The following is a 24447-nucleotide window of genomic DNA, read 5'->3' as shown; positions in this document are numbered from 1 at the left end:
GCGATGAACTGAACTTCACGGCCAAGTTGGGATTCAAACTCTGGTTTATTCGAACTCTAGCCATTTCACCACACTGGCTCTATCGACTGCCTACCCAAAGTAGCCCTGTGCCAGGGATGGAGAACACTGGGGCCGTTCAGCTATTGTCAGAGTATGGCGCCCATCAACCCTTTCTGCGTTGGCAAGGTGGTCTGAAACTGCCATGACTTGGAAGCTAGCAATGTCTGAAGAGCCACAGATTCCCCATCCCTTCACAACACACCCTCAGGCCATGTCCCATTGAGATGGACAACTGCCCTTGCATGAACCATGATCTGATGCTGCAGGACTGGGTGAGGGAAAGCCGCCATTCTGGGAAGAACAACCATTTTTTATATGCTGCCCATCTGACTGGGTTACCCTGGCCACTCTGGATGGCTTCCAACAAATTAAAACTTAGCAAGAAATCAAACATTATAAACTTCCCTAAACAGGGCTGCCTTCAGATGTCTCCTAAAAGCCAGATACTTGTTTATTTCCTTGAGATCTGACAGCAGTGTTCCACAGGGAGGGGGCCACTACTGAGAAGGCCCCCTGTCTGGTTCCCTGTAACTTTGCTTCTTGCAGTAAGGGAACTGCCAGAAGGCCCTTGGAGCTAGACCTCAGTGTCCGGGCTGAACGATGGAGGTGGAGATGCTCCTTCAGGTATACTGGGCCGAGGCTGTTTCGGGCTTCAAAGGTCAGTACCAACAATCTGAATTGTGCTCGGAAATGTACTGGGAGTCAATGTAGGTCTTTCGGGACTGGTGTTATATGGTCTTGGCGGCCACTCCAAGTCACTAGTCTAGCTGCTGCATTCTGGATTAGTTGTAGTTTCCGAGTCACCTTCAAAGGTAGCCCCCCACGTAGAGTGGGAAACATTGCTCACCATTCTATATCAGCAACCTTTGAGTTGCCCAGAACACACAGTATGAAGGCTACTTCCCCACAAAGCGACTGCAAAGACAAAGGTAAAGGTAAAGGGACCCCTGACCATTAGGTCCATTCATGGCCGACTCTGGGGTTACGACGCTCATCTCGCTTTATTGGCTGAGGGGGCCGGCGTACAGCTTCTGGGTCATGTGGCCAGTATGACTAAGCCGCTTCTGGTGAACCAGAGCAGCGCACGGAAACGCAGTTTACCTTCCTGCTGGAGCAGTACCTATTTATCTACTTGCACTTTGAGGTGCTTTCGAACTGCTAGGTTGGCAGGAACAGGGACCGAGCAACAGGAGCTCACCCCGTTGTGGGGATTCGAACCGCCGACCTTCTGAATGGCAAGTCCTAGGCTCTGTGGTTTAACCCACAGCGCCACCCGTGCAGGTACATTGGCCTAAAGACTTCATCTCCCTGTCAGTGTTCTTAATAATAATAATAATAATAATAATAATAATAATAAACAACTTTCCTGCTCTTTAGCTGCATGGAGGACGTGTGGGTGTATTGTTTCAAACCGACATCCAAAAAACGGCAAGAAATGCTGCTGTTGAATAACTTACCTCACCAGAGGGTTTCCGTTATACAGGATGTAAATGCCAGCCTCTTTATTTCCATATATTTGATTGCTACGGATGATGCCTTTCCCGTTGCCAAGGACAACAATGCCGGAGCGAAGGCCGCCGTGGATCCTATTACACTGCCGTTTGATTTATGCACAAGCACAAGAGGAATGAAAAATAGAAAGCAGGAGAGGGAGATTAGCCACAGAAAAGTCAAGGACTCAGTACAATAGCAGAAAGGTCAGCAAGCCTCCGGACAAAAGCGCCCAGCTCTTTCAAAGCTGGAAGTGGTTTGTTTTTGAGTGGAAGAGCCCAATTTTGTGTCTCCTTGGAGAAGGCCTGGCATTTCGGCTGCGACTAAGCCTTCTGCCTCTATAGCAGCCACTCGATTTGGAAATCAAAAGGGCTCCCATCATACCTTGGCCCCGTTACTCAGATAAATATATAATCTCATCCACCAATTCCCAGTTTTGCTGGACTGGAATAAAGGAGAGGGTAAAGGCCTCAACCAGCTCTTAGCAGCTTCTCAGCTGTGTCTCAGCTGTGGCTTTTAATATGCAGTCATTAGCAAGTGGTGATGTTTTAGTTTCTTGCTGTGTAAAAAGCCTCACCTACTGATTTCTGCAGATTAAACTGCTGTTAAAAAGGCACAGGAGTTGGCCAGGCAGGATTTCTTCTTCTTTTCCTGGTCAGTTAGCAACCCTAGCTCCTGCGGGCAGAGAGAATAATGGCACCCACAGGCCAATGTTACATATCTAGATCTGATTTTGGGGGTGAGTGAGCCAGCTAAAATTCCACACGCAAGTCAAACACTTTGGAGATCATCTTGCCGGGTCTCCTCAATTTTCTCCCCAACTTCAGAACACCCTCCCCTCTGAAGCCTGCCTAGCACCAATATCAGCTCAATTTGGACACCAGGTTAAAACATGGCAATTTTCTCAGGCATTTTTGAATTACCATTCCGCTATGTAATAACAGAAATCAGCTACTCAGTGTTCTAAGATTATTTGTTCTTTTGCCAGCTTTCTGTTTTCCTGGTGGAATTACAGTATTGCTTTAAATGGGTTCTTTGACACTGTCCTGAGAACAGTTTGACTGAGGATGGGATAAATGCTTTTTATAAAGAAGAGGAAGAAGAGTTTGGATTCGATATCCCGCCTTTCACTCCCTTTAAGGAGTCTCAAAGCGGCTAACATTCTCCTTTCCCTTCCTCCACACAACAAACACTCTGCGAGGTGAGTGGGGCTGAGAGGCTTCAGAGAAGTGTGACTGGCCCAAGGTCACCCAGCAGCTGCATGTGGAGGAGCGGAGACGCGAACCCAGTTCCCCAGATTACGAGATTAACCACTACACCACACTGGCTCATACAGGCACATATCTGAATGAGCCATTAAACGTCACCAACCTACCATCCCATGCCACTGTATTGTGAGGAATCAGGACCACAATGGACAGGAAAAGGTTTGGTCCGCTCTGTTTTCTACCCAAAGAAGGGTGGGGAAAGAATGCATGAGAATGAACCACAAGGAAGGAAACCTCCTTGCACTGACATGTCAGAAGGAATGAATGGGACGCGTCTCTAGTCCTTCCAGCTCTTGTCTTAGGCAGCCGATTCAATTCTGAATTGCTTGCTCCTCCTTAGAGGAAGGCTGCTGTTCATCAACAAGCCTAGGTCCACACCTGCTTGCATTGTGCAAGGATGGAGCCTCTCACTAATGGTGCCTCCCCTCTTGCACAATACTAGGAAAAGCTCAACAGTAGTGGGGACAGAACACAAACCAAATAATAATAATAATAATAATTTATTCTTTATACCCCGCCCATCTGGCTGGGTTTCCCTAACCACTCTGGGTGCCTTCCAGCAGAATATTTAAAACATGATGAAACCTCAAACATTAAAAACTTCCCTAATAATAACTAATTAAAGGTAAAGGGACCCCTGACCATTAGGTCCAGTCGTGGCCAACTCTGGGGTTGCAGCACTCATCTCGCTTTATTGGCTGAGGGAGCCGGTGTACAGCTTCCGGGTCATGTGGCCAGCATGATTAAGCTGCTTCTGGCAAACCAGAGCAGCGCACAGAAACGCCGTTTACCTTCCTGCCAGAGCGGTACCTATTTATCTACTTGCACTTTGACGTGCTTTCGAACTGCTAGGTTGGCAGGAGCAGGGACCGAGCAATGGGAGCTCACCCCGTCACGGGGAATCGAACCGCCGACCTTCTGATTGGCAAGTCTTAGGCTCTGTGGTTTAACCCACAGTGCTACCCATGTCCCAATAATAACTAATTAATAACTAATAATAACTAATTAATAACTCTTGGACGGCAATGAAAGCTGCTTGATCATTATGGAGTTCCAACATCTTTAGCATGGCACGGGGATAACCTAAAACTTACTGCGAGTAGCTGAGAGCAACAGGCTTTTCATGCAAACATAGGAAGAAGAATTTGAGGATAAAACAAGTACCGTATTTTTTGCTCTATAAGACTCACTTTTTCCCTTCTAAAAGGTAAGGGGAAATGTCTGTGCGTCTTATGGAGCTAATGCAGGCTGCGCAGCAATCAAGAAGCTTTCACTGCGCAGTGATCCCCCTTGTTTTTCTGGCTTCTGAAATTCAGATTTTATTTTTTTTTCTTGTTTTCCTCCTCCAAAAACTAGGTGCGTCTTGTGATCTGGTGCGTCTTATAGAGCGAAAAATACGATAGCCTTAGATCAAAAGCGGCTGTCATGTTATGCAAGAAACATGGGATTCCTAAGCCTCTGGCTGCAGCATAATGTGAATTTGGGGAGGCATACACTGGGGAGAAGTGTTTACGGGTGTGACTGCTTGGCGTTACACCTCTCCATGCAACCTTTGCCCCAGGTTCCTTTCCTTCCAGGCCCTTTTTCCAGCTTAAGACTCCAGCTAGGAGGAAAAGTGCCCCGGGGAGGGAGACAGAATGCCCACATTCACCAAACATTTGTGTTGGGCGAATCCCAAGTTTGTTGCATCAAGCTCTTTGGATAAAAACATGAGCGTGCAAGGGTCAATACCAGGATCAGAGGGTTGGCTCCCTTCCGAATGTCCACGCCGGCTTCACAGTTGGAATGGATGTTGTTTTCTGCAATCAAGCCTCCAGCCCCAAGGCGCAGAAATATCCCCGAGGTCTTGCAGTGGTGAATGTCATTCTTCAGCATGACGATCTAAAGGAAAGAAAAGGCAAATGCATTTCTAGATAAAGGTGGCGGAGGAGCTTGCTACGAGCGCACAGGCATCAGCGTTTGTCAGGCTGAGGTGGTCAAACAAAACAGTGTCGAGACTTGAGCTGTGACGCAAGAAGTCTCTGATTTGAATCTTGTCTCTGCCTCAAATTGCTTTGATGGCCTTAAAAGGTAAAGGTAAAGGGACCCCTGACCATTAGGTCCAGTCGTGACCGACTCTGGGGTTGTGGCACTCATCTCACTTTATTGGCTGAGGGAGCCGGCGTACAGCTTCCGGGTCACGTGGCCAGCATGACTAAGCCGCTTCTGGCGAACCAGAGCAGCGCACGGAAACGCCGTTTACCTTCCCGCCAGAGTGGTACCTATTTATCTACTTGCACTTTGACGTGCTTCCAAACTGCTAAGTTGGCAGGAGCAGGGACCGAGCAATGGGAGCTCACCCTGTCATGGGGATTCAAACCGCTGACCTTCTGATCGGCAAGTCCTAGGCTCTGTGGTTTAACCCACAGCACCACCCGTGTCCTTAGGCCCTTGGTGGCCTTAGGGAAGTCCCTATTCTCCTTTGACACTATCCAGCCATCCTTACCACTTGTGCATCGAGCGGAAATGAGAGACAGCACCCCAGCTCATCTGCTTCCTGTTTTACTGTGCCTGCATAATTATTTCCCAGACTTCTCGCAGCTGAGGTGCGTAATTTTCTGAATTAAAATGGAAGCACGCTTCACTCTCGCATCCAGAAACAAGTTGACTTTTACAGTATGAAGGAGAGTTGCCTTCTCCTGGGAGGCCCACCTCGTTGTGTCTCTGCATGAGTCATCACTGCTCTGGCACGCTTCTTGACAAGGAGGCAATTCCAAAGCAGTATCCCATACAGAGACAAAGGAGATGGGCTCCTCCGGTGGCAAGTAATTGTTCAATGGAAGTGACAGGATTGCTCCATACTTGACCTCAAGAAAACCTACCCCGATTTCCCTGCCACACGAGTCAGTGCCCAGTCAAGAGGCATGATCCGAAAGGAGCAAACACAGAGCAATGACTCATGCAGAGACACAGAGAGGGCAGGTTGATGTATGCTGAAAAATCCAGTTACTCTCAATACAGAGACTACAGAACTGCCTGACTTTGGAGGAACCCATACCATGCTCTTAATAATTAATGAAAAATAAAAAATAATTTATTATTTATATTCCACCCATCTGGCTGGGTTTCCCCAGCCACTCTGGGTGGCTGCCAGCAGAATATTATTAATAATAATACAGTGGTACCTCGAGTTACATACGCTTCAGGTTACAGACTCCGCTAACCCAGAAATAGTACCTTGGGTTAAGAACTTTGCTTCAGGATGAGAACAGAAATGTGCTCCAGCGGTGCGGCGGTAGCAGGAGGCCCCATTAGTTAAAGTGGTGCTTCAGGTTAAGAACAGTTTCAGGTTAAGAATGGACCTCCAGAACGAATTAAGTACTTAACCTGAGGTACCACCTTAAAGCGATAGAACACCAAACATTAAAAACTTCCCTAAACAGGGCCGCCGTCAGATTTCTTCTAAAAGTCAGATAGTTGTTTATTTCCTTGACATCTGATGGGAGGGCGTTCCACAGGGCGGGCACCACTACCGAGAAGGCCCTCTGCCTGGTTCCCTGTAGCTTCACTTCTCGCAGGGAGGGAATGTTGAGTTGGAAAAAATTCCCAGATAGTTATGGAGAGGAGTTCTCAGGGAAAAGACTCTGGGAGAAATCATATGCTCTGGACAAAACTTGATGGTCTTACTCCGAAGACTCTGAAAAGGGTGGGGGAGCATAAGCTGGGTGTTTTTTTGTTGTTCAACCTTGCTGATAATGCACTGTTTTAAAAGTCTTATGCAGGTTAGAGTAATTTGCATGGAATAATTTGACTCAGAAATTGTTCTGATGCCCTAGAGCAGGGATGGCCAATGTGGTGCCATTCAGATGTTGCTGGACTACAGATCCCATCATCCCTTATCAATTACCATTCTTGGTTAGGGATGATCAGAGATGGAGTCCAATGACAGTCACAGGGCACGATGTTGACTACCACTGACCTAGAGAGGGATCTAAATTAAGCCCATTTGTTTTACTCGCATTTAGTAAAGAAAGCTTAAGAACCTGCCAAGCTCGCCCGATATTTATTAAAAGCTGACACCCATTCATTCTTGCATAGGAACTTAGGAAACAGAACGTTCTCTGTGGAAGGACAAAGCATTGGAAAATATTCCAGAAAATTTTCCGCACCACATCACTGTTTTCAGAACAGTGACTGAGTAGAAAACATACAGGTGGTGCACTCCTCCCAGGTGAATACCTTATGTGCATTAAGAACGACAGAACGAAAGCTGTGCAGAAGGAAGCAAGACGAGAGCAGTAAATGATGCAGAGAAGCGGCAGGCCGCCTCCTCAGTGCGGGGACACTTTGAACTCACAGTATGCCAGCAGTCCCACCACACACAGTTCTGAAGTTCCTGGTTTACAGAGCAAGAGGAGAACGAAAGCAAACACACACACACACACACACACACACACCTGGAGCATCACAATCTACGCAGGCTGGCGAAAGTGAAAAGTGAGGAGACGCTTTCAATCCCGCCATTGTTTTATTTGCACATGTAAGTGGTTTAGATATTCATGCGTACCGCGCTGCCTAATTCCATTCCAGTCGAATAAACCTTTAAACCCATGTCTGACAAGCGTAAAGGAATAAATCTACAAATTGCAATATCCTCGCCTTGGTAAGCGCCGCGTATCAAAGATTATAATTAAATTATGCCGCCTTTATTTGCTCATTTGAAAAGGTGGCTCGCCCCCCAATCCGTTAATTAAAATGCTGGAGCCGGGGGGGGGGGAGAGAGATGGCTGTGCTCCTCTTCTTATTAGTCACTCACCATTGACCTGGCATGGAGGTCAAGCTCCGATTAGAATGCTAAGCTCGGCTCTCCGACGCATTAACAGAAAATACTGTGGTTATCCCCATAACAGTTAATAGGATGACAGGTGTTTACAGCTCTCTTAATTTCTGACCGGGACGGATCCACCTCGGGGACTTACAGAATCATTCAGCCGGGCCAGGGGTGGAGGAGACGGACGCCAAGGTCAGTCTCGTAAGCAACGCCACACAAGTTACTGGCCTGCAACAACTGTTTGGTGAGAGCCAGGCAGCCGGTAATCTAGCTACCAATTCGCGAGCCACTCTCCATGTAATCGTACGTCCTAAATATGTAAATACCAACATTTTTATTACGTATATCGTGACGTATGTCCTGTATGGTTGAACGGAGACTTTGGGTGGAATTCCACATCGCACTGATGCTATCGGTCCATCAACACAAGCATTCCCGCTGACAGAATGATCTCCCCCTCCTCCATCTGTGCAGTTTTTGGGGGTTCGTGCCAAATTTGGGAGGGGAAGGAAATCCCTAATGGGCATCCTTACACCGGCTTCCACTAGAGCAGGGCAATCCAACATGCAGCTCTCGTCAAAATAATAATAATAATTTATTTATTTATACCCCGCCCATCCATCTGGTTGGGTCCCCCCAGCCACTCTGGGTGGCTTCCAACAAAACACTAAAATACAAAAACCTATTAAACATTAAAAACTTCCCTAAACAGGGCTGCCTTCAGATGTCTTCTAAAAGTTTGGTAGTTGTTTTACTCTTTGACATCTGATGGGAGGGCATTCCACAGGGCGGGCGCCACTACCAAAAAGGCCCTCTGCCTGGTTCCCTGTAACTTGGCTTCTTGTAGCGAGGGAACCGCCAGAAGGGCCTCGGCGTTGGACCTCAGTGTCCGGGCAGAACGATGGAGGTGGAGAGACACTCCTTCAGGTATACTGGACCGAGGCTGTTTAGGGCTTTAAAGGTCAGCACCAACACTTTCGTTTGTGCTCGGAAACGTACTGGGAGCCAGTGTAGGTCTTTCAAGACCGGTGTTATATGGTCTCAGCGACCGCTCCCAGTCACCAATCTAGCTGGTGACACACGCCCTTCAACTCTCATGCTGCCATCCCAAAGCTGACTAAGGGAGGCACTGGGCTTTGGGAAGGATGCATGAGGGCTCTGGCAGGGTCCCTCCTCCTTCCCAAAGCCTAGTTAGAGCTTTCCCAGATTTGGAAGGACCCTGCCAGAGCCTTACACCTCCTTCTCCAAACCCGGTGTCTCCAGCTTTGGAGACACATCAAGAGGGATGGGGGCAGGGGGCTCATATATTCGCCTTGCTCCCCCACCCAACAAGGCAGTGTGCAGCCCACAGGTTCCATGTCTAAGTACTCTTGCGACCCACTTGGTATGAAAAGTTGGACTGCCCTGCACTAGCGGAACGGGTTAGTTGAATCTGGCCCTTTATGCAGATCAAGAAAGCAATATGTGCTATAAAGGTAAAGGTAAAGGGAACCCTGACCGTTAAGTCCAGCAGCGAATGACTCTGGGGTTGTGGTGCTCATCTCGCTTTACTGGCCGAGGGAGCCGGCGTACAGCTTCCGGGTCATGTGGCCAGCATGATTAAGCCGCTTCTGGCAAACCAGAGCAGCGCACGGAAACGCCGTTTATCTTCCTGCTGGAGTGGTACCTATTTATCTACTTGCACTTTGATGTACTTTGATGTACTTGCACTTTGACATGCTTTTGAACTGCTAGGTTGGCAGGAGCAGGGACTGAGCAATGGGAGCTCACCCCGTCGCGGGGATTCAAACTGCCAACCTTCTGATCGGCAAGTCCTAGGCTCTGTGGTTTAACCCACAGCGCCACCCGCATCCCTCCAATGCACGTATAAACATAATAAAACGTCAAACAAAACTTTCCGATACAGGGCTGCCTTCAGATGTCTCCTAAAAGTTATATAGTTACTTAAATCTCCTTGACATCTGATGGGAAGGTGCCACTGCCGAGAAGGCCCTCTGCCTGGTTCCCTGTAACTTCACTCCTGCAACTTAAACTGCACTTCACAGTGTAATGAGAATTAATGAGATACAGAGTCGTTTCTCAGTGCCCTTCTAGGTTTTGGGAATGTAGTGGACTAGGAATCAAAACAAATGGGATTCCATCTTAAAAAGTACACATTCCTTTAAGAAAAAAGCCTCTGCTTCTGTTCAAAGTTCTGTTCTTAAAAGCCAAGAAAACAAACTTCCTTCTGCTTCCTCTCCTCCCTTCCTCCTCTGTGAAACAAACGAGCAGCAAATTGCTGGCTTGGAACGGCAGGCTGAACGCTGCTCAGAAAAATGCAGGTGTAATTGCAGAGCATTTCACCCGGGAACAATAGCTGCGTAACGAACGGCACACAAACCTCCACTTAATGTTTCACTCATCAGCTAAGCCGAATGCGCAGAGCGCAGGAGTCCTGCACTGACAAATGACATCTCCCGGTTTGACTTCTGCACTTCTCGATGCTGTTATTGCAAAGGAGCAAATCCAGGGGAGAGACAGAGAATGCTTACGCCGTCCTCCACAATCTGCGGAGACCATCCCTCCATTTCCATGTTCCCAGAAGAGGCATCATGTTGAGGCTGGTGCAGCAACATCGACAAAGACTCCTGTGATACCTTAAGGCTTACAAACCCGTTATGGCATAAGCTGGAAGTAGCCAATGTTGCAGACGGCAACTCCCACCATCCCCGACCATTAACTATGCTGGCTTAGGCTGATGGGTGCAGTAGCCCAAAAGAGCTAGAAGGCATCACACTGGCTAGCACTGGTATAAACTAAAGTGGTACCTCGGATTAAGAACTTAATTCGTTCTGGAGGTCTGTTCTTAACCTGAAACTTTTCTCAACCTGAAGCACCACTTTAGCTAATGGGGCCTCCCGCTGCTGCCGCCGTGTGATTTTTGTTCTTATCCTGAAGCAAAGTTCTTAACCCGAGGTAATATTTCTGGGTTAGCGGAGTCTGTAACCTGAAGCGTATGTAACCCGAGGTACCACTGTACTGTTGACTATAGTGGTACCTCGGGTTACAGACGCTTCAGGTTACATACTCCACTAACCCAGAAATAATGCTTCAGGTTAAGAACTTTGCTTCAAGATGAGAACAGAAATCATGCTCCGGCGGCGCGGCGACAGCAGGAGGCCCCATTAGCCAAAGTGGTGCTTCAGGTTAAGAGCAGCTTGAGGTTAAGAAAGGACCTCTGGAACGAATAAAGTACTTAACCCGAGGTACCACTGTACATCACATGGCATCAGACAGAATCAATGTTGTAGAATTGGGAAGGACCCTGAGGGAGTCCAATGCAGGAATATGCAGCTTCCCCATACAGGGATCGAACCTGCAACCTTGGCGTTAGCACCACCACACTCTGACCAGCTGAGATGCATGAAGTGCTATCCGTAATAGATGAAGAAGCAACCTTCCAAGGGAGACTGTGATATGGAACCGCTGAATTCATCAAGAAATTCAATGCCATCAGTTCTGGACTGAATCAGGACAACAGGTTTTCACCACGCTGCATGCATTAATTGGCTGACTGGTGCTAGGATCACTGCATCGTCTACTACTGTTTCGAGAATTGCTGGTATTAATGATGCAATCATCACTATATTTCCTGAATTTTGTTTCCCTCTGAATTCACTGCTTGTAACACGCGCACCCCAAGATGAAAGCACAACCCACGGGTATATCTGCAACTGAGGATAACAATTCATGCATTTGATGAAGAGGACTGTGGTCCACAAAAACTTATGCTACCATAAATTTGTCAGCCATCAAGGTACGACTCAACACCTTTGTTGTAAAAAGCGGCAGACCCCCAGCCGCTGTCCCCCTGGGGGAACGGATTCCAAGGAAACAGTTCTACTGTTTTGGAAGCGGCAGAAAGAAGGGGGGGGAGATGGGTGCCTGCCCAGCCCAGCACCCTGACAGGGATGCAAATGGCCCCCTCACCAGTCATCAGATTGGGGATGGGTCAACAACCCCCTCCTCCTTGTCACAATTAAATAATTAAATAAGGAAGGAGTGCTGCGTGAGTGTGCGCGCGCATGGGAAAATGTGTGTGCAAGTGTGCGGGTGGCCACATCCCCTGTGGACCTCAGATGCTTGGCAAAGGTCAAATGTGGCCCTCAGTCCCCCCCCCAAAAAAAGTCGGTCAGCCAGCCCTGCAGCAAAGCATTCATGGATGAAGAGTGCAGCATAAGCAATTAACGTGGCCCAGTTTCTTTTTTCCATACCCTTTTTTCCTGCCAATATCCTGGCCACTGTCTCTGAATAATTAGGATCCTAAAATCTCAACAGCTCCCTACACAAAAGGCTTCCTTTTTAAAGGTTGCTAAGCAAGGAGCAGCACCACGCTCGCCAGATTGTTGAAGAGATACACGCAGGATTTAAGACCTAGTCATAAATGGTTGCAGGCACGATAAATTGTGTATTACAATTCACATAACATCTCCCAAGCCCTTTCAAAACTACCTTGGCTAGACCTCTGAATTCTTTGGCCTGGGAACGGCAACCAAGGAGGACTCCCACAGCTCTGCCTTTCTCCCCAGAGCCCCCTTCTCTGAGGAATGACCCACCTTCAGCAACCTGGAGCCCTCCAGATGTTCTGGACTGCCAACATCTGGGGGTGGGTCCAGGTTGACACACACTCCTGAGTTCCAGCATGGTGAAAGCTGTACGGAGAGACCAACCAATTTCAAATCAGGGCAGTGGGGACATGCATTCATACATTTACCTTACCATAAGAACACTGAAAATAGAATCTCTCCGTATTTTGATCTCTGACTTCCAAGGAGGGTGGCTGGGTGAAATCTGCTCTTTGTCCAGGCCTCCACAACTAAATGCACCCCACAACCAAGCGCTCAAATGAGCTTTCTGGTTCAGGGGCTGGCAAAAAAGGCGGGCAAGCTTTAGGTATGCTTTGAAAGCGAAGTGTGGGGAAATCACAAATTAATTTTCCTACAAACTCCTGTTTTCTGTTTTCATTTCTACCGCTTCGTTTTAAAGAAAGCAAGAAACCTTCTGGTGATGATGATATGCCTGCAGGTGTACAGGCAATGAACACCTGGTGACTTGAAACCAGGGGAGAGGCGGGAGAGGTTTCTCAATGGTCGTAGGTTTGGCATGTCAATACCCTTCAAATATCCTGGTCCTTGCCATTCTCCATAACTAGTAAGGTAAAGGTAAAGGGACCCCTGACCATTAGGTTCAGTCGTGATCGACTCTGGGGTTGCAGCGCTCATCTTGCTTTACTGGCCGAGGGAGCCGGCGTACAGCTTCCGGGTCATGTGGCCAGCATGACTAAACCGCTTCTGGCGAACCAGAGCAGTGCAAGGAAACACAGTTTACCTTTCTGTCGGAAAGGTATTTATCTACTTTACTTTTTTCTGTCGGAAAGGTATTTATCTACTTTACTATTTATCTACTTGTACTTTGACGTGCTTTCGAACTGCTAGGTTGGCAGGAGAAGGGACCGAGCAACGAGAGCTCACCCCGTCGCGGGGATTCGAACCGCTGACCTTCTGAACAGCAAGCCCTAGGCTCTGTGGTTTAACCCACAGCGCCACCCGCGTCCCTTCCCTAACTAGTAGAAGTATACAAAAAAAAAAAAGAGCAAAAACAGTGTTGAAGAATTCATCTGAGAAAAATAATAAATACTCATGGGAATTATCTTAATCTGTATAATTTATACAGATGGCAGAATTACTGGCCTACTTGTTTTAAAGTAGACTGATGAGGGATAGCTCAGTCGGTAGAGAATGAGAACCTTCATCTCAGGGTTGTGGGTTCGATTCCCACGTTGTAATAATAATAATAATAATAATAATAATAATAATAATAATAATAATAATTTTATTATCTGTACCCTGCCCAACTGACTGGGTTGCTCCAGTTGGACCAAAGATTCCTGCATAACAGGGGGTTGGACTAGATGCTTCTTGTGGTCCCTTCCAACTCTACAATTCAACCTCCATTTGGCTTATCACTCCTTAGGGTAGTGATTAAGCGGGATATCAAATCCAAACTCTTCTTCTTGGCTTCTTTGCTGCCTCTGTTTGGGTGAAAACTTTCCTATTTAATCGGTCCTTTATTTAATCTTAGCTTACTTGACCTGCTGCTGCTTTCCTGCTTTCTACCATTTTTCTTATACAGTGGTACCTCTAGATGCGAACGGGATCTGTTCCGGAGCCCTGTTCGCATCTAGTGGTAAACGTGACAGCACGTCTGCGCATGCGCGTGTCATTTTCGCCGGTTCTGCGCATGTGGTCTCTTCCAACTCTATGATTCTATGTGACATCATTTTGAGCATTTGCGCATGCGCAAGCGGCGAAACCTGGAAGTAACGCGCTCAATTACTTCCGGGTTGCCGCGGAGCGCAACTCGAACACGCTCAACTCGAAGCATATTCAACCCGAGGTCTGACTGTATTCTGCGGTGTTCTACTGTTTCCAGCACAGAACGCTCTCATCTCCTTAGGGAGGAACGGCAGGCATAAATTATTCCAAGTCACGACATAAATTAGGAGGCCGACATCCCCAACTATTAAGAGGCGTGAAGCTCAAGGTTGTTATAAAATGTTTGCCTATAAAAGGAAATCCCAAACCAACTGAACACTACTGCCGACTTAACCCAGGCATGCAAGATTTTGCTCCTCATCTTGTACGGCACCTTACTGTTTTGTATGCATCGCACGGCATAGGTCAAATCCCGGAAGATGCTCCCTTCCACTCTCGCTTGCCCCTGGGAGCAAACAAAGACACCGCCTTTGCCATCCCTAAAGAGGCACTTCCGAACGAGGCATCCTTGCATGGCGTTGGCAAGAGACTGTGCCTCCTTGTCTTTCTGAAGCTCCTGCGGCAGAGTTTTCAGCTCGTAGTCGCTCGGAAGCGCCGCCAAGCCGTCGGCCTCAGGCCTGCCGTCAATCACTTTGGCCAGCATGTGACTCAGGCTGTGGGCCTGGTAAGGCAGCCGGCACATCGACTCGTCGTCCTCCTCGTTCTCGCTGCTCATGCTCAGCTCGCTGTCGCTAGAATCCGTCTCCATTGTCGCAGCCTCCTCCTTGTTGGCCCCCTGGAGATGCCCAGCGACATCGCTCCCTTTCTCGCACCCTTTCTTTGGCATTGCTGGAGGGTGCGAAGCAGGGAGCACGTTGCCAGGGTCCCCACCCACCACAATTTCACAGGTCCGTACGCTTGTCAGCAGAGACCCCCGGCTCTCCATCTTTGATGCGCTGCAATGTGTCTGTGGCTCCGGCGTCTGTAGCGAAGCGGAGCAGGATTTGGCCAATGTGCTCAAGTGCTTACAGGCCCAGTTCCTGTCCACAGATGGGCAGCCATCCACAGTCACCGAGGCGTTTTCACTGCCCACAAACTCACAGTTTTCCAGGAGGCAGATGGCGACGCTGTGGAAATTGATGGTGGACTGGTTGAAAGTGCAGAATTTAACTTGGCAAGTGCCCGGGGCATGGATCTGAAGCTGTCCGTTCTCAAAGTTGCAGTTGTCAAACTGGACGTGGCCCGAGTTTGTCTAGAGAAAAAGAATGACACCAGATCAATATCTGTTCAGGGAGTTTTTAATGGTTGATGTTTTATTGTGTTTTTCACATTTTGTTGGAAGCCGCCCAAGTGGCTGGGGCAACCCAGTCAGATAGGTGCCATAGAAGAAGAAGAAGAAGAAGAAGAAGAAGAAGAAGAAGAAGAAGAAGAAGAAGAAGAAGAAATTTATTTATTATTATTATTATTATTATTATTATTATCATCATCATCATTATTAATACTACAGTGGACTCCCGCACGGATCACTTTCACAACCCGCAGCGCCATGTCTGCACAGAAGAGTGATTAGTGGGGTGCCACAGGGTTCTGTCTTGGGCCCGGTCTTATTCAACATCTTTATCAACGACTTGGATGATGGACTCAAGGGCATCCTGATCAAATTTGCAGATGACACCAAACTGGGAGGGGTGGCTAACACCCCAGAGGACAGGATCACACTTCAAAACAACCTTGACAGATTAGAGAACTGGGCCAAAACAAACAAGATGAATTTTAACAGGAGAAATGTAAAGTATTGCACTTGGGCAAAAAAAATGAGAGGCACAAATACAAGATGGGTGACACCTGGCTTGAGAGCAGTACATGTGAAAAGGATCTAGGAGTCTTGGTTGACCACAAGCTTGACATGAGCCAACAGTGTGATGCGGCAGCTAAAAAAGCCAATGCAATTCTGGGCTGCATCAATAGGAGTATAGCATCTAGATCAAGGGAAGTAATAATGCCACTGTATTGTGCTCTGGTCAGACCTCACCTGGAGTACTGTGTCCAGTTCTGGGCACCACACTTCAAGAAGGACACTGACAAACTGGAACGTGTCCAGAGGAGGGCAACCAAAATGGTCAAAGGCCTGGAAACGATGCCTTATGAGGAACGGCTAAGGGAGCTGGGCATGTTTAGCCTGGAGAAGAGGAGGTTAAGGGGTGAAATGATAGCCATGTTCAAATATATAAAAGGATGTCACATAGAGGAGGGAGAAAGGTTGTTTTCTGCTGCTCCAGAGAAGCGGACACGGAGCAATGGATCCAAACTACAAGAAAGAAGATTCCACCTAAACATTAGGAAGAACTTCCTGACAGTAAGAGCTGTTTGACAGTGGAATTTGCTGCCAAGGAGTGTGGTGGAGTCTCCTTCTTTGGAGGTCTTTAAGCAGAGGCTTGACAACCATATGTCAGGAGTGCTCTGATGGTGTTTCCTGCTTGGCAGGGGATTGGACTCGATGGCCCTTGTGGTCTCTTCCAACTCTAGGATTCTAGGATTCTATGATTCTATGCACATGTGCGGGTTGCAATTTGGCGCTTCTGCGCATGCGCAATTTAGCGATTCTGTGCACGCATGAGGCCCGAAACCTGGAAGTAACCCATTCCTGTACTTCCAGGTTTCGGACTGTCTGTATCCCGAAAAAAACACAACCTGAAGCATCTGTAACCCGAGGTATGACTGCACTACTATTTCACAGTCACAAAACCATTTCACAACAGACCCCAAGAAGATTACCAAACGAACCCAAGGGAGGCTGCATGGGAAGCTGCCCTACTAGAAAGGTAGCTCACCAATGGAAGCGAGCATGGGGACAAACGAAGGAAGATGCCTTCACCCCAGTGTGGCTCCCCTTTATTACATATGTAGGCCGACAAGACAATGACTGATCCCCAACAGCACACAAATCGATATGGCTAGTTTGATACAGTTGCATTCCCATCACACAAACACAAACAAAACACGCTGCAACCCACCGGCTACAACAGGCCATGCCCTGGGATTCCTGATCTCTTGCACCACCAGCAAAAAATAAAGATGCCAAGTGATGCCAAAACAAAACTTCTGCTCGTACACTATGTAAAAGAATGAAACATGGGGAAATTTATAATTTACCTTAAAAACCATTGCAAACAAAATTGTTAGTAGGATTGGAATAACACTTGTAGTTTAACGGTGAATTTTGGATATAATGGGAGATGTAAAAGATTTGATTATAAAAGATGCAGGAGGAAATGATTAATAATAGGGCCTGCCAAGGGGAGGAGGGAAGTCCGGGAGATTCTTTGGAATCTTGTTTTTATGTTGTATGTTGGATATGTGACTATAAAACTCTAATTTGAAAAACCAAATAAATTTATTAATCAAGAATGGATCTTTACTGTCTCCCCCACACACTTCTTTTTCCTCCCCTCTCTCCCCACTTCTCTCACCCCCCAACCCCATACTGCCTACAACTATAATGTCTCTGTACAAAGGACTCTATGATCTGAAAACTGAGAACCTGTGTGTACCTTTGTTACCCAAGAAAACCTTTTAATAAAAACACATTTTTAAAAGTAATAGTCATAAGCACAGGACCTCCCAGTTTACTCTTGGTCTTCTACCTGTCCTGGGGGGAGCAGAAACCTATGACTGAAGCATGATCCCAACCTACCCTTGCTGCCGGACCGATCTGACATTTTCATGCCTGAAACAGAAACCATCATGCTCTCGTGAAGCTCTCGTTCAATGTGCTACAACCTGAGCAGGAGAACCTTCAATGGACTGCGTCACTTGGTTCAGATCCATCCATTGCCCATTGTTATTCTTAGTGGTGCCCATTCACTGCTAAATCCACAAAGGTAAGTGGTAGACAAGGTGGTGGTAGCTCCAGATGTTGGATTTGGATTTGATATCCCGCCTTTCACTCCCCTTCAGGAGTCTCAAAGCAGCTAACATTCTCCTTTCCCTTCCTCCCCACAACAAACACTCTGTGAGGTGAGTGGGGCTGAGAGACTTCAAAGAAGTATGACTAGCCCAAGGTCACCCAGCAGCTGCATGTGGAGGAGCGGAGACGCGAACCCGGTTCCCCAGATTACGAGACTACCGCTCTTAACCACTACACCACACTGACTCTCAAGTTGGACTCCAAGTCCCATCAGCCCCAGTCATCAGGATGATGGGCGTTGTAGTCCAACGATATCTGGAGAGCCTTACAGCCCTCCAACCCATTCGCACTCACCTTATATATGATGGGCGTGAACCAAGCCGGCATGAAGACCAAATTGCATAACCTCACGGTTGGACAGTGCTGGTCGAAGCTCACCAGGAGAGCTACATCTCCGAGTTTGCCCCTCCCCATAATTTCCACAGGGACCTTAAGGAAGACTTCGCCCTGCTCTTCGTACACTCCGGGCAACAGGACGATCCGGTCATAAACACACGCTGAAACCAAGGCGCTCCGGAGATTTTCGAACTCGCAGCCAGGACCCACGCAAAGGACGCGCCGGTCCTTCTTCCTTCTGAACAGGTAGAAGCAGTTGGAGGATTCGAGGTCCTGGCTGTTCTTGGTCCAGGTTTTTGAAGCAAGGTAATGCTGTTTGAAGGCTTCTCTCCACGACCAGGGCTCCACGTCGGGCTGGTTGGGCCAATTTGGGTGCCGGCACTCGATGCAGCCGAGGCAAAGCTGCCTCCACCGCGTGTTGTCCAGGCTGAGGATGAGCTCGTACCATGCTCTGCACACCAAGCTGCAGCGGCCAAGGTCAGGAAGGCGCAAGTAGGACAATATCAGGCGCCACAACTCCAGTGGCAAGCCATTGATTTCCATCGTCACCTACGAACGGCAAGGCACAAAGACTCATTACTCTCTGGACTTAATAGGAGATGCTCACCTCTTTCTGCCCCTTCCTTCCTTTCTTTTTTTTAAAATAATATTTATTAAGGGTTTAGAAATTACAAAGAGAAAAAATAGAAATTAAACATAACAATATAATAAAATACAAAAACAAATACAAAAACACTACATGACACATTAAATTGATAAAGCAAAACAAAAACAATTAAAAACACTTCCAATATTTTCAATCTTAACTTTCATTCACTTGTTTCATTGACTTCCTCACGCCTCCCTTTTTGTATTCCACTTCAATTAGCTATTTCAGCAAGTCCTTTCCATCTTCATCTATTTTCTGTCCTATAATTAATCTTAACATATTCTAACCTAATTTTTTCCCTTTAATACATTAACAATCTATCTGTACCTAGTTCCTTATAACATTTCTGCCAAAGCCATATAACTTCCTTCCACCATTTTTCTAAAGCTCATTAATTTTACAATATTTCTGTAAATAATCTTTAAATTTTTCCCAATCTTCTTTTCCGCCCCTTCCTTTCAAAGGTTGCATGAGGGATGGGGGACCAGAGAATCAAAGAACTGTAAATGGCTTTTGAAAATGATGGAGTAGGTGGAACTGGCAAGATTAACAGGCTCAGCCTGCACAGGAAAAAGCATTTTGGTTCCAGAAATTCATTCTGATTGTGCAGATAAAAATATAACTGTTTGTTATTATACAGCACCTTGATGGGGGTTTTGTCTATTTGCTAGTTCTGGTAATATATTATGGTTCCTGTGATTTTGTCTTTGTTATGTTGGTTTTGTGGACTGTACCTGGATAAAGAGACTTTTATTCTTTCGGTTCTCAAAGTTCTTAACCAGGCATCCCCAAACTTGGCCCTCCAGCTGTTTCGGCACTACAATTCCCATCATCCCTGACCACTGGTCCTGTTAGCTAGGAATGATGGGAGGTGAAGTCCCAAAACAGCTGGAGGACCAAGTTTGGGGGTGCCTGTTCTTAACCCAGCTCAAGGTTGTCATTTGTACTAGCCAGATGTTGAACTGATAATCAATCACAGTCAGCCCATGATTTGAGCCGTCTTGCCCAAAAATGGCAACTAGATATTCCATTTTGGTGACTGTAACCACGGTTTAAGGAGCCATTCGGAGCCTAAATTATCTATCCAAGTTTCTAACACTATTGACAGTTTGTTGTGTACATTCTCTTCCATTACTGCCAAACAAATTTTACCAAGTACTTTCTTTCACCATCACCTTCTGATCTCATTGACCGTTAGCCTTCATTTTCATTTTTTCAGGGGGGAACTATCACCCCCCACCCTCTAAAGTGGAATCCTTTTTTCCCCCCTTCTTGTTTTTCCCGCTCTATGGGGGGTCAGGGTGTCCCTTAACAAAAGAGCATGAATCACTAGCTTCACTGGAGGGAAATTGTTATTTTTTTAAAGCTGGAGGAAAATTGCTATACTGTAGTTTCTCGGCTCTGCTAAAAGCAGTTCCTCAAGGCCACCACTGACATGCACATTCAGAGCCAAACCACACATGACGCAGGAGATCTATTGTTGAACATCTCAATGTCTTTACATAAAAAATAAAAAGCTCAAAGCTGCCAAATTGGCTCAGAGCAGGTGGTGCTGGGCAAGGAGGCGTTAACTCCCCCCACAGTTGCTTTTTAGACTGAAGTCGCCCCCATCTCCTGAAAGCAGCTATTAGTCCCACTTTAATCAAAGTGGTGGCTTGTGGGGTATCCGCATTTCAAACACACCCCATGGCTCAACAGCTCCCAGGATCCACATGCAACACCATTAAGGAAAGGGATAAGTTCCACTTCACCCTCCAGATACAGTGGTACCTCAGGTTAAGTACTTAATTCGTTCCGGAGGTCTGTACTTAACCTGAAACTGTTCTTAACCTGAAGCACCACTTTAGCTAATGGGACCCCCACTGCCGCTGCGCCGCTGGAGCACGATTTCTGTTCTCATCCTGAAGCAAAGTTCTTAACCTGAAGCACTATTTCTGGGTTAGCCGAGTCTGTAACCTGAAGCGTATGAAACCTGAAGTGTATGTAACCTGAGGTACCACTGTATTAGTGCTAGAAACTCAGACATATAAACTGGGCGCCAAATTGGTCCTTAAATCAGAATTGCAGTTGCCAAAACAGAATGTCCAGTTGCCATTTTGGTACCAGACCAGCTCAAAATCTGCATTTTTCAATCCGACGTTTTGGTTCCTTGAAATCAATTCTGATTGTGCAGATAAAATATACAGTGGTACCTCGGGTTATGAACTTAATTTGTTCCGAGGTCCGCTCTTAACCCGAAACCGTTGTTAACCTGAGGCACGCTTTCGCTAATGGGGCCTCCCGCTGCCACCATGCCACTGGTGCGCGATTTTCGTTCTCATCCTGGGGCAAAGTTTGCAACCCAGAGCAACTATGCCAGGTTAGCAGTGTTTGTAACCCAAAGCAGTTGTAACCTGAGGCGTTTGTGACTAGAGGTACCACTGTAATGGTTAGAATTCTGCAGGGTGTATTGCTAGCGTGTGAAAGTAGTCAAGATTCAAGGATCTGTGTAAAATGAAATTTGGCACCTGCTTCATATAATATAGGCAGGTAGTTGAAAAACTATTTTGTTTCCTCCAGTTTTTAATCAACACATTGTGGCTGGTTTTTGGAACTGCTTTGGAAATGCTATTGTAACACTATGTATTGCTTTGTGCTGTATTCTCTGTTTTATTGAATTTGTATGTAGCTGCTTAAAAAAGAAAAAAAAAATCCAAGGATCTTGAAGGCATGCAGCTCCAGATGGTGGAGACGTCAACCTGACACCCGGGCATCTTCACTTGGTTGCATGTGGCCGACAGGCAGGTGCAATATGCGCCTGGCAAATTTCGAATGCTGGATACACACTGTGTGCCTAAATAAAACCCACCCTTTCATTATCCTGAACTGCAAGTACAGTGGTGCCCCGCAAGACGAATGCCTCGCAAGACGGAAAACTCGCTAGACGAAAGAGTTTTCCGTTTTGGAGGTGCTTCGCAAAACGAATTTCCCTATGGGCTTGCTTCGCAAGATGAAAATGTCTTGCGAGTTCCTGCGGGTTTTTTCCCCTTCCCCCCCTTTTTCTAAGCCGCTAAGCCGCTTATCAGCTGATCCGATAAGCCGATAAGCCGCTAATAGCGCTAATAGCGCTAATCCGCTAAGCCGTCAAAGGGCTTGCTTCGCAAGACGAAAAAACCGCTAGACAAAGAGACTCGCGGAACAGATTCTTTTCGTCTTGCGAGGCACCACTGTATAGCAAGATGGTTAATTGTAAGCCTAATTAAGCCTAAGAGGAAAGCAAAGGCCACACAGTCGCATGAGCCCCTAAGGGTTGAAAGAAAAGTGTTTTACCAATGCAAACTAAAACTCGGATCAGCTTCCTTAACATCAGGGTCTCTCTCTAGCACGTCTAACTCCCAAGAGACTGTGATCTACAGTGGTACCTCGGGTTAAGTACTTACAGTGGTACCTCGCAAGGCGAATGCCTCGTAAGACGAAAAACTCGCAAGACGAAAGAGTTTTTCGTTTTTTGAGTTGCTTCGCAAGACGGATTTCCCTATGGGCTTGCTCTGCAAGACGAAAACGACTTGCAAGTTTATTTCCTTTGTCTTGCAAGTTTGTTTCCTTTTTCTTAAAACCGTGCATTCAGGGGGTGCAGTTGCGACTTGACTTTGAGGAACAACTCATAGCACGCGGTGTGGTAGCCTTTTTTGAGGTTTTTGAAGACTTTGGTGATTTTTGAAGCTTTTCCAAAATCCGTGCTTCGCAAGACGAAAAAAATCGCAAGACGAAAAAAATTGCAGAACGAATTAACTTCGTCTTGCAAGGTACCACTGTAATTCGTTCTGGAGGTCCGTACTTAACCTGAAACTGTTCTTAGCCTGAAGCACCACTTTAGCTAATGGGACCTCCTGTGCCGCTGGAGCATGATTTCTGTTCTTATCCTGAAGCAAAGTTCTTAACCTGAAGCACTATTTCTGGGTTAGTGGAGTCTGTAACCTGAAGCGTATGTAACCTGAAGCGTATGTAACCCGAGGTACCACTGTACTCATATTATAAAAATACCGGCTGTGATCTACCCATTGTTATTGACAGGCAAAGTTGCTGAGCTTTTCTGGGGAGAGCCAAAGGTTTTTTTGGGGGGTGGGGATCTACCACAATCTACTAAAGACGTCCAGTGATGTACCGGTGGATCATAATCTACCTGTTGTAGGGGAACTGTTAAGCACCCAGACTCTTCCAAGGCAGGTAAACCCCGGTAACATTTTAAGAAAGGGTGGCGGATCAGTGCTAGAGCAAAAGGTCCCAGGTTCAGTCCTTGTCATCTCCAGGCAGGGCTGGGGGACAGTAACCAAGGCTATAGTTAGATGGACCACTGGTCTGGTTTACTATAAAGCATTTTCCTAGTGTTATCTACTGAGCTGAATCCTAGAACAATAGGATCCAGAGTGCAGCAGTCTGATTGGTCCACAAGAGCCACCCAATCCAGCTCCAGGTGGAAGTGAATCAGCAACCGGATTGGCCTGCAGGAACAGCCAATCAGGCTTCTGGAGGTGGTGGATCCGCAACCTGATTGGCCTACAGGAGCACCCCGGAATTAGCCAATCACGCGGGGCCCATTGTGTAAATAATGTATATATAGCTAGACGTTTTGGGGAAAGTTTCATCCATTGCTACTATGAGCTGAATAAAGAGCATGAAATTCACACTCGACTCAAGAGTATATTTCACCTAGGTTCCTAGGATCTGCTTGCAAATTGCATTTCTATTATCTCCTGTGCTATTAATAATAATAAAAAATACTAATCAAACGCATTTTATGTGAGTCTTGCAAAGCACATTCTATGCACAGATCTACCGCTTAAAAACGTTGTGCATATACATTGCTAATGCCCCCCCCCCAAGTGGGGAGCACACCGGGTTTTCAAACATAGGGATTGATGCTCTGAGCACAAAGAGCGAAGCCAACAAGTCTAAAGCCATTGTGTGGAGGGGGGAAATCCCGCCTTCCTCCCCTCCAAAAATATCACCAAAAACCACCCAGAAATCAGAAGCACATCCGGACAACATCCACAGATCGCATTTTGTGAGCGCGTTGTGCAACCCGCTCCATGTTTGCTGTCCCGAGGGGACTTGCTCAAAGTGTGTGCACGGGCAGGAAAAACACATCCCGAGAAAAAAACAACTATGCATGCAGAAAAACACGCCCCGAGAAAAGCTATGCATGCAGAAAAACGCACACCAAGAAAAACTATGCATGCAGAAAAACACATCCCGAGAAAAGCTATGCATGCAGAAAAACGCACACCAAGAAAAACTATGCATGCAGAAAAACACATCCCGAGGAAAAACCATGCATGCAGCCGACCCTGAAGATCTGCAAAAGCCAAGCGGGTTGCACTGTGCAGGGCACGCGCCCCCCACCCCGGCTAAGAAAGTGCACACAAAAAAACACACCACCAAACATGAGTTTCCCGATCTGGTTTTGCTCTTTTGTTTCGTTACCTTATGACGGCATCCCGGTCTCCGGCGAGAAAGCGCCTCTCCGCCAGCGAGCCGAGCCCGGAGGAGGCTGCTGGAAACAGCCCGGGATCGGAGCCACTCCCCCGGCTCCG

The 24447-nt window shown here is 47.0% G+C and overlaps 1 protein-coding gene across 1 annotated transcript in view; it reads right to left on the bottom strand.

The window, feature by feature from the left end:
- FBXO10 (F-box protein 10) overlaps nucleotides 1-24447 on the bottom strand; it is a 44670-nt gene extending 20223 nt beyond the window's left edge. The window contains exons 1-5 of the mRNA XM_081844914.1: nucleotides 24338-24447; nucleotides 18184-18774; nucleotides 14317-15174; nucleotides 4551-4700; nucleotides 1518-1654 (exon numbers count right to left, since the gene is read on the bottom strand). Coding sequence (XP_081701040.1) covers nucleotides 1518-1654; nucleotides 4551-4700; nucleotides 14317-15174; nucleotides 18184-18768 — 1730 coding nt within the window. The 5' untranslated portion in view covers nucleotides 18769-18774; nucleotides 24338-24447. The remainder of the gene's footprint in view (nucleotides 1-1517; nucleotides 1655-4550; nucleotides 4701-14316; nucleotides 15175-18183; nucleotides 18775-24337) is intronic.

Source organism: Podarcis erhardii (assembly GCF_964252035.2).
Source record: "Podarcis erhardii genome assembly, chromosome: 17".
Classification (NCBI taxonomy): Eukaryota; Metazoa; Chordata; class Lepidosauria; order Squamata; family Lacertidae; genus Podarcis; species Podarcis erhardii.
This window is presented reverse-complemented; position numbering and strand designations above follow the sequence as displayed.